Source organism: Passer domesticus, chromosome 5 (genome assembly GCF_036417665.1).
Source record: "Passer domesticus isolate bPasDom1 chromosome 5, bPasDom1.hap1, whole genome shotgun sequence".
NCBI lineage: Eukaryota > Metazoa > Chordata > Aves > Passeriformes > Passeridae > Passer > Passer domesticus.
Genome location: NC_087478.1, coordinates 24,313,974 through 24,323,973, shown reverse-complemented (window position 1 = coordinate 24,323,973; position 10,000 = coordinate 24,313,974). Strand labels below are relative to the sequence as shown.

General features: G+C 37.0%; 1 protein-coding gene across 18 annotated transcripts in view; it reads left to right on the top strand.

The window, feature by feature from the left end:
- FOXP2 (forkhead box P2) overlaps positions 1-10,000 on the top strand; it is a 402,834-nt gene that overhangs the window by 357,009 nt on the left and 35,825 nt on the right. For all 18 annotated transcript variants that reach the window (XM_064422362.1, XM_064422357.1, XM_064422356.1 and 15 more), the window contains 3 exons: positions 2,577-2,664; positions 5,092-5,175; positions 9,499-9,700. In XM_064422362.1, coding sequence (XP_064278432.1) covers positions 2,577-2,664; positions 5,092-5,175; positions 9,499-9,700 — 374 coding nt within the window. The remainder of the gene's footprint in view (positions 1-2,576; positions 2,665-5,091; positions 5,176-9,498; positions 9,701-10,000) is intronic.

Here is a 10,000-nt window from a genome sequence, read left to right as displayed (position 1 = left end):
TTTGTACATAACTTAAAAGTCATAAGAAGCAAAACAAAAAAATACAACCCTCCCAAATACCCCCAACCAAACAAAAAACCCCACCCAGCCAACCAAGCAATCAAGCAACCGATCAACCCAAACCAAATTAAAAAACAAACAAACAAAAACAAACAAAAAAGGAACAACAACAACAAACCCCTTCCAGCCTTGGAAGAAATTATTTCCAGCCTTCTGGTGGAAAGAATGTATTTCTTTCTTGACAGATTGACACATACTGGACCCTGACAGTGCAGCAACTTAATACAGAGAAAAGTTATTTTAGAGGTTTTTAAAAATGTATTAGACCTAGTTTTTCTTTCACTATATTGCCTGTACTTGCATGATAAATAAAGCAACCCTACTTCACAGGCAACAAAGATCAGAAAAAAATAATTCTTAAAACAAGTTTTATACTCTTACTGTTTCCGTAAGTAGTTTTTCTCCAAAATGCACAGTAAAAGTATGGTGTAAAAAATGTGTATATCTTACAAGTTTCTGAATATTACTGTGTTAACTCTCAAGAAACTTGCGACATACTCCCAAGTTACCGTGTAATCATATTGAAATTGCATTACACTGGACTTTCTTCTCCCACACTGCATACTGCTGTTACATTTAAAGTTCCTCAGGGCAAGGACTATGTCTGTATCTATTTTGTAAGGTGTTATGCAAACATATGGTGTTGTAATCACTAATAAATAATCATGAGTATGCAGTAGCCTTAAACTTGGTCTGGGAGATCTTTTATACGTGCACTCTTGCCTACTCCTGTGTTAGGCACCTGTACCTGTGACCATGCACAGGTGAGCATATGCACGTGTGGAAGCACAATGAATGTACTGGTGTGCACTGGTGATAGTGGTAATGATGCAGAGGTAAAATCTGTCTTCAGATCTTTTTCTGGCAATTTTGTACCAAATTAACTGAAAATATTAAACCATTACATTAACAGGCCATGCACTATCATGCCTGTGTAATTGAAGGAGTAAAATTCTTCTGAATCAAAATTTCGGAAAATAAGTGAAGGGTATGTTCTGAGCAATTACCTGCTTTTTGAACTGATTGGGCATTTTTGCATCAATGGGAGAATGAAGTCAATTCCTTTGAAAATAAATAAATTGTAGGTTTTATGACTCACATAAAGGAAATGTGTCCTTGGTGATGTTTGAACTTAGCATAAACTACCTAGCATGTTACATGTATATTCTTAAAGAATTTTTTATTAAAAGAATGAGCAAAACCTTTCACAATTACTTATGTCTCTTCCTCAGCCGTGCCTGTTTCAAGAATAGCAGAACATTTTGCTCACCTGAAAACTATCACAGGGTCCTAAACATGTGAAGTCATGATTTAAAAGACACAGATGTTAGTAGAAGTGATATAGTCACTCTGTTTTTCCACTACTTTTGACAAATACATTTCCCCCATAGATTAACAATCAAATGACTGCACAGTTCTCTGATTAATTCTGCTAGAAAAGAAGAAGATACATTTCCTCCATGGTGTAGATAACTTAGTTCTTATGGCTGTGAGACCATCTGTGACTCCATTCCTTGCAAAGCTTACCCCTTATGCCTACAGTGGAAATAGCCAGTAAATCCATGTTCAAAGGCAGAACTCCTTTGCTCCCATCTCTTCTTTAACCTGATCCTTATGTTTTCTTCTCTGTGGAGCAGAAAGCCCATTATTAAAGCTCCTTTAGAAAGGGACTTCTTGATCCCAGAAGAGAGAGAGAAGAAAATGGACACAATGTCCTTCAAAAAAAAACATTATCGATCTTTGTAAATTTATGTTCAGTTAAAATGTCTGGGGACAACCACTTGGGTCTGGGTTGAACTTCAGTTTCAGGAAGCTACTCCCTGAGGTCCTCTTTCCATGATACAGAGTTTGTTTTTGTTCTGCTGGGCTCACGTGTAGCCTGAACCTTTCCCAAGAAGTTTGTTGTGTTAATATAAAGTTGTATAACTGGCCCTTCCTCTACCTCACACACTTTTCTTCATACTGGGAGGGGCAATCACTTCTATCATCCTCAGAGTCTACTTCTAGAAACTGCATTGAAATTTGGCTGTTCCCCTGCAGGTCTGTTTTCGGGGAGGGGTAGTGGATCTTCTCTTGTTGCTTAATGATTAAAGAGGAGATAGAGAAATCTTAACAAAGTCTACATTAGTTCTCAGTAGTTCAAGCAACCTAAAATAATTATATCTTTTGGAGACTCATTTGTAAGGTGATTGTCTTCATCTGCATCAGCAACAGTGAATGGAAATCAGTTCAGTCATTGTAACAAATATTCATAACTGGTTATATTGGCCCTTAGATGGGATATGCGACCTGTGAGATATAAACTGGGTATCTGACAGTCCTCACTGGCAAATTTTGTAGAATTAAATGAAATAATTTGGTTTTTTTATTTTGTACTGTTGTCTCTATGGCATGTTCTGACTAGGTCTTTCTGCATAGCTTCCCTTGGAACTAATGGAAGCCATATGTGCAGGAGAGAAAAATGTACTCATAAAGTTATTTTCTTCATTTTAACACTGTCTTACTTCCTTCTCTAGGCACCTTAACAATGAACATGCATTGGATGACAGAAGCACTGCTCAGTGTCGGGTGCAAATGCAAGTGGTTCAGCAGTTAGAAATACAGGTTTGTTATATGGAGGCATTATCCTGTTACTTATTTACTGTTAACCTAAACTAAATTGAAAACACTTGCCTTAGTGACTCTAGCTTAAAGACATATGTTTCTTACATTAAATTTGTTGATATTCATGAATAAGTGAGGGTTTTTTACTTAAAGATTTTTCACATTATAAATTATGCAATAATTATCTAACATCAAGATTGTCTACAGTATTTTGCTTGAACTAAGACTCTAAAGCTATTCATCACGAATGAAAAACGCTGTCCCTGGAGCAAAGACTGGATCCAAGCCATCTTCACTTTTTAAAATGCTGGGTCAGAGCCCCTCTTCCTTCTTCCCCTTCTGACCCCAGGCTTGTCTGTGCTGTTCTGTGGGATAAAAGAGTAGCAGAGCATATCTCCACCCAAAATTACTCCCAGCCTGATAGGGGCATTTTTCTGCAAGCAAGAAGGTGTCATGTCAGACTCAGGAAGGTCCCTAGGGAGTGCCATGCCTCAGACCGCAGGCCTGCAGTGCCCTGTGCATGCTGCAACCATTAGAGGTCACTGCATGAATGTGAATGCTCCCTTCTGCTTATGCAGGGAGTGGTGAGTACCCCCGGGGTCTCCCAGTATTGTGACAACACCTACAGGCTCCTGAGCTTGGGCACAAGCCTCAGGGGTGACCATATGCAGGACACTGGACCACACAGCAGTCACGGGGGGACATGTCTCAGCAGTCCTGTGCCCTCTTGGGACTGCTCAGAGGAGCTCAAGGGATGCAGCAAGGGACCAAGATTTTTGTCCCTGTTACTTGCCATATGTAGAGGAGGAAGGATAACAACTCTCACCTTTCTCACCTTTTCAGAATATTGTCTCAGTTCTCTTTCACGTAGGAATACTTACTCTTCTTTCAGCCAAGGCTTTTTTGGATCTTTTTTACTTTAATGCTGGAAATTCAAAACAATGAGGGGAGCATGCAATAATGCAATTTGTTGTCATTTCCCTTAAAATGAATGATTTTTAAACCCAGGTAAAGCTGCTATTTCTTTTATGTTATTTACGTGATAGTGTTACCTTAATTTGTTAGTTTTGTTAGGAATTTATGTCATGGCAAATACTGTGTCACTAAAACATCTCACACATGGAATGAAGCTACACATACTATGAAGAAGAAACCTTCTTCACAGCACCTGCCTCAAATGTTCTTTAATAGAATATGTACTGATCAAATTAAATATCTGCAGTACTAAAGATAGTTCCCTCTTCTAAAATTACTTGCAAGTTGTCCAATCCTTTGTCCAGTCTCAGTCTACAGGTGTAAGAGCAAGAACTCTCTGGAAAATGATAGTATTAAACACCACGTTCAATTTTTATTGCAACTAATGTTGAAATCGTGTTTTAGATAGCCAGAGCCAAATCACTAGAGTAAAATTTTGAACATTTCTTCTTATAAACTTGTTGGTGAAAAAAGAAAGAAATCTTTTCCTATTGTAAAATACATTTTCCGCTTTTATATTCTGCTATTTTTATCAACAAGTTGCGTATTTCAAGCACTTCCTCCTGTTCCTTTTTTTTTTTTTAATTCAGTACCTTGTTTGAACCTGAAACTACAATTATTTACATAATATATGATCTGAAAATGGTATCAGTTAGGAAAAAGTAGAGGTTTAAGTAACATAACGTTTTTTGAAGGCAGCGTAAGGGCTTCATAGGAATTGTTTACCATTTACAAAGGCTAGGCTGTAATCTCACAGTTGAAGTGAAGATTTAGCTTGCAGTGTGACCAATTATGCCATTTTTTGCTTTGTCTGACTGCCACCGAAGTAGGGTCCATCAGTTGTAATGAGACCCAGTGCAGTGTCGATGCCGACTCGATGGCAGAGTTCAGTGTTTCACACTGCCTGGGCTCTGTCACTCTATTGAATTAGATTGATGATGGCAGATTGCAGGGGGCACTAACTGGACCTCAGTGGGAAAGGATGAAGTGTGTAGTCAATCCTGGCAGGCACTGTGCTTTGAGGACCCTTCACCCCTTCACAGCTGTTGGCACTAGTCCATTGCTAACAGTGTCCACAGGACTTTAAAGAGACACTATGGGCCTTCTAATTTATGGTCTTAGTAACTTGTTACTGTCGAGGCAACTGTGACCTCAATTCTCTTATTGACAAAAAGATGAAGTGCTATTTGTTTTCTCTGACCTTTTAACATATGAAAGGCTATAAAAGTTTTTGTTGGTTTTTTTTTCCCCTTCCTTCCTTCCTTCCTTTCTTTCTTTCTTTCTTTCTATGCCCAAAGTTGCATTTCCTGTCAGCTAAGTTTCTACTGACACAGACTTTTATATGCAGGAATCATTACACCAAGACAAGCTCAATGATAAGATGTATCACTGCAGTGAAATAGCTGTATCAGTCATTTCTAAAATGCTTCTGATCCCACTCTTTCTTAACAGCTTTCTAAAGAACGCGAACGTCTTCAAGCAATGATGACCCACTTGCACATGCGACCCTCGGAGCCCAAGCCATCTCCAAAACCTGTAAGTGCATATTGCTTTATAAACAGTAAATAGGTCTACGAATGTAGCAGGCTAAGAAAATGAACAATTTAGTGACAGTTGGAAAACAATGAGTGTGATGAAAAATATGGCAATAAAATGAAGGTAAAATGCAATATCTTGTCAAATTGTATGTTTCTTTAAAAGTAATGCTATCTTTTGCAAAATCTATCCAATCTACACCATAGGTGACACTAAACAAAGTACACCTATAAGTGTCCAAATCATTGCCTTGAGACTGAAACTAGAGAGAATATCTTTTTGTGATAGGTTTAGAGATATTAAAAGGAAATCCACTTTGAAAGATTTGAAGTTCATTGACAGTAAGAAGTAAATGTAACATGAATCTAGGTACTTAGGAAATTTCGCAAATTGCTTACAAGAGACACAAGTAAACAATTTGTTATTCTTAAGTGAACAAAAATGTTATTTTATGCAGTGAATTGAAATAATTGTAAACATGGGGAGGTGTTGTGTTCATATTTGGCAAGACGGTATTGTTATGCATCCACTGTGATGTTGTTGGGGTTGGTACAGGCACTGAAAAGTCACTGTTGCTCCTGGCCACTCCACAGTGCTGCATTGGAAACAAAACAGTTGTGCAGCTGGATCTGCATCCAGATCCAAACTCCATGAAACTCTGTGTGGCTTCATGTAAGCAAAAGTATTCTCTGATGCAGGTCCAGTGCTGTGCTATCAGGGTGTCAGGCGTCGTAGCACTAGTATTGACTGTGCTTAGATACACTGCACTTACACTAGAAGCTGTGTGGAAAGTGAACTGGTCATTTATGTTATCCATGATGGTAGCTTTTGTACATATAATATTAAAAGACTATACCAGGACTTGAAGATGAAATGCTGAGGTATCGATGAAAATCTGTGGCTGTGAAAGGCAGGAAATGCAGGCAGAAGGAAAACAATCTGTTTTAAAGAGTACACTTGCATATCAGGGCCAGCTAATGTTTACGCAGAAGGACAGCATACACTGTCTCTTGTGTTTTCAGCTCCCCGTACTTCAAAGAAAATCTTTGTTTGAGGGCACACTTTATAACCTGATGATGAATGAAAAACGTGTTAGCATTTCCTTAACCCTTGCCTTTGTAAGAGAAAATTTAGATGCATTATTTTTGCTTTCATTAGCCTAACTAAATTCAAATTTTTTTTAGGTCATCTACTAAGGAAAAACATTTGGAAACTTAAATTCTAGTATATGTGGCAAATATAAGAATAAAGTAATCTGAGTGCTTTTTCCATTTCCATGCACTGTGAAGTTTTTCTGTCATGCAGGCTTCTTGAGCAATTCAGGTTAGGTACCAAATCCTGCTAAACTGTGTGGTAAAAGGTTTTTAGAACACATTTCTACTATTTAATTATTTTAACCCCAGATGATCTGTAGTCTATCAAAATTTTGAGAATATTGTTTCTTTAGAGTTTTAAGTGACTGTCTTATTTCAATAAGATTATTTTTCTCATCCCTTCCTATAGTATAATGTAGATAATCACAAGACAGAATAATTGTCTCATAAATCCATCAGGAATCTGCAGCTTGTTCTTTTCCAATTAATTATTCAATCAGTAAATTTTTTAAAACTCCAGCAGCATGGTTACATCTACGCTAATAAAGAATTTTCAGCCTATAATCCAAAACAGAACCTGAATGAATAATGTAATTGAAGTATTACATTACATAAACCACACATGAAAGAATTGCTAATTGCGTTTGATGGTGGGCAATTAATACAGAATCTTAGATGAGCGATTTAAAATGAAACCACAGTTTAAAGTTCCCTTTGGAACTAGAGATATCTGAAGTAGTGAGCTACACTGCTGGCCTCAAATTGGTTTGAAAGAAGAGTGGTCAATATTACCCCCCCCACCTAAAATTTATACACTGTACAAAAGAAGCTTCAAAATTGATATGATAGTAGAGATTTATGGTCTCATGTGCAGTGGCTCAGTTGAGACGGCCCACACATTTGATAAATATTAATAGCATGAATTTATTACCAAGGAGAAATGAGCTCTGTTGGTTCATCACTGCACCCTTAACAGCTATCAGTACATGAACACAAGGTGCAACCGCACTGTCTATTATATGACCCCATTTACTCTCTGAATGGTACTTCATTAAATGGTACCTTTTGGCCATGCTATGGATGGATGAAAATCAAAGTTATCAAGGCTGCGAGTCCTGAATAATGAGTTTCACCCAACCTTGAATATATTCAGATGAGCTGAGGTGGCTAAGTGCTCATCCTAGGTTTTACATGCTTTTCTTTAGTTAATAATAAATTCTATTTTATCAGTTCATGATTGCATGCCTACAAACATGTTATGCTTATTATTGCCAGCTAGTAGAATAAGTTACCGTAACATTGTAAACATAGTAGTTTGCATCCACACAGATACGTATTTCTGCAGCTTTTGTAATTTTTAATGTGTCCATAAAGTGTATTGTAGCTACATGCTATTGCTGTGCCAGAAGTTTTACTGTTTTATGGCTTTTCGTTTTGTGTTTTCTGGTTGGAAAATATATAGGTTAAAATATCTTTCAATGAAATGCTTTGGAAATAATTTTTTTTCCTAATTTGGATGATTGTTTGTAAAAGAGAATTACTATAAAAATCAAATGCACATTTAAAAGCTTTGATATTAAAAAAAAGGTTAACAATTCAGAGATGAGAAAGGTATATGTCACTTAAATCTTCCTTCATCTCTCAGACTCTTCAAAAATACTTCTTTTTGCCACAGACAAGCTTAAACTCTTAGCTTTGTGAATGTATTAAGTAAAGCATTTGGTAGCATTATCTGAGCTTTTTTTATGTACGTAACAAAGAATTCCCATTCCAGACTGCTGGCTTAGAGTACGAACAGAAGAACAGTCTGTGGTTTATTGGGAACAGATGCACTTGGGGATGCCTTCAGGGTGCCAGTCGTTATTATTAGACTGCTAATGTGCTTCTTCTGGCTGCTGCCCAAGAAAGAAGAACAATTAGCTGGCATATGTTAATTTTTGTTTCCCTAACAAATCTCTCTACTGACTAAATGTGTAAAACAAATCCACAAAGAAAGATCAATCAATGCTGTACACATCATTTTCTCCCCATTAAAAAGAGGTTTATCTTAAGAAGTGTATTTGGGATTTGAAAAGGCAGGTGTTACTAAATTACACACAAACCCCAAATTTTCGATGTTTACCCACTTGCAGTTGCACCATACAGATGAAGAACAATTAATATTATTTTCCTGCTTATCTCTATAAATTACTGTATAAAGTGAAAATGACTACAGGTTACCCCTTATGAGTATCATTTAAGTATATAGAAGCAATCTTTTTTTGTGCTGCCCTGAGTATAAATTCTGCTAATTGGATGTTATTTATGACAAAAGATGTATGGTAAATATGACAGAGGTAATATGAGTTTTTGATAATGAGGAACAGGGCCTTACTGGGGGGAGTAATGAAGGGCACACTGTTAAACAGCTTGCATACATTCTCACCTTTTTTTCCTTTTTTCTACCCTGACACCCACTTTCCAGGGTACATCAGCAATAAGTGACACTGTAATCATAAATTGAAAATGATACTTCCAGAGGAATTGGCAAACTTGACATTTCATTATATTTGTTAACACATGCCACAAATGATTGTTAGTGAGGAAATTCCATTTCCCTCTCTCCATCTCCAATCAGATTTAATTTGAAAATTTTCAGCCTCCTCCGGCTAATTTGCAATTAAGACAATTTTGTTTGAATATGTAGTAATGTCATTACCATTCCACCAAATTAGCAAGGAGACTAAAGGTCAGTGTAAAATTTTCCAGCTGGCTGGAGCCTCTCAGCTGAGATTTGGGACTCGGGGAAAAAAGAATACAAAACTCTGGCAGCATTAGAATAGCAACTTATTTTAAGTCTTGTTTGTATGAATACTAAGATCTTTTGTTGCATCTATTGTTGTTATTGTTGTTTCACCAGGAGCTAGAACTGTTTCACAACAGACCTAAATAATCACCAGCTAGTTTCTATTGCAGACAAACGTACTTTCTGTGAAGTCTGGTAGTACTAGAAGGAGTTAGTCCTAAGTAACATTGCAGCAGATTATTAGATAACCTCTAACAGCATCCTCTAATTAGAGTTCTTATGATACAATTTCATCCTGTAATTAGTTGAGATTGGCTGCTTCCTTTCGCAGCTTATTAGTGGCAACACAGCTGTAGAAGTGAATCCACTCTCATTTGTCAAACCTTTTTAAGTATTTTTTTTTCCCTTCTGCTTTTTCTTTACTTTCCTTTTGGGTTTCTGCAGCTCAATTTGGTGTCTAGTGTCACCATGTCTAAGAACATGTTGGAGACATCCCCACAGAGCTTACCTCAAACTCCCACAACACCAACGGCCCCAGTCACCCCAATTACCCAGGGACCTTCTGTAATCACCCCAGCCAGTGTACCCAATGTGGGAGCCATTCGAAGAAGACATTCAGACAAATACAACATTCCCATGTCATCAGGTAGGACACTTTAGATCAATACTTTCATTTTGATTTTTCCAAAATTTATTCTGTAATTAAAATATTGTATAGGCAAATTAAGGTGGTCAAAGAGATATTTAATACAGATGATATAAAAAGTTGTTGGTTTTTATTAAGTCTAATAGTGATTATAAAGAAATAAAAAAGTGAATGAAAAGGAGCTCTTTAACAGTCTTGGTTATGCACAAGAAGTTAATACTGGACACGTGAAAAGGACTGGTATTAATGATGATATATACTCCTTTAGCTGCCATCAGCCTGAGCTAACCGTATTTAATT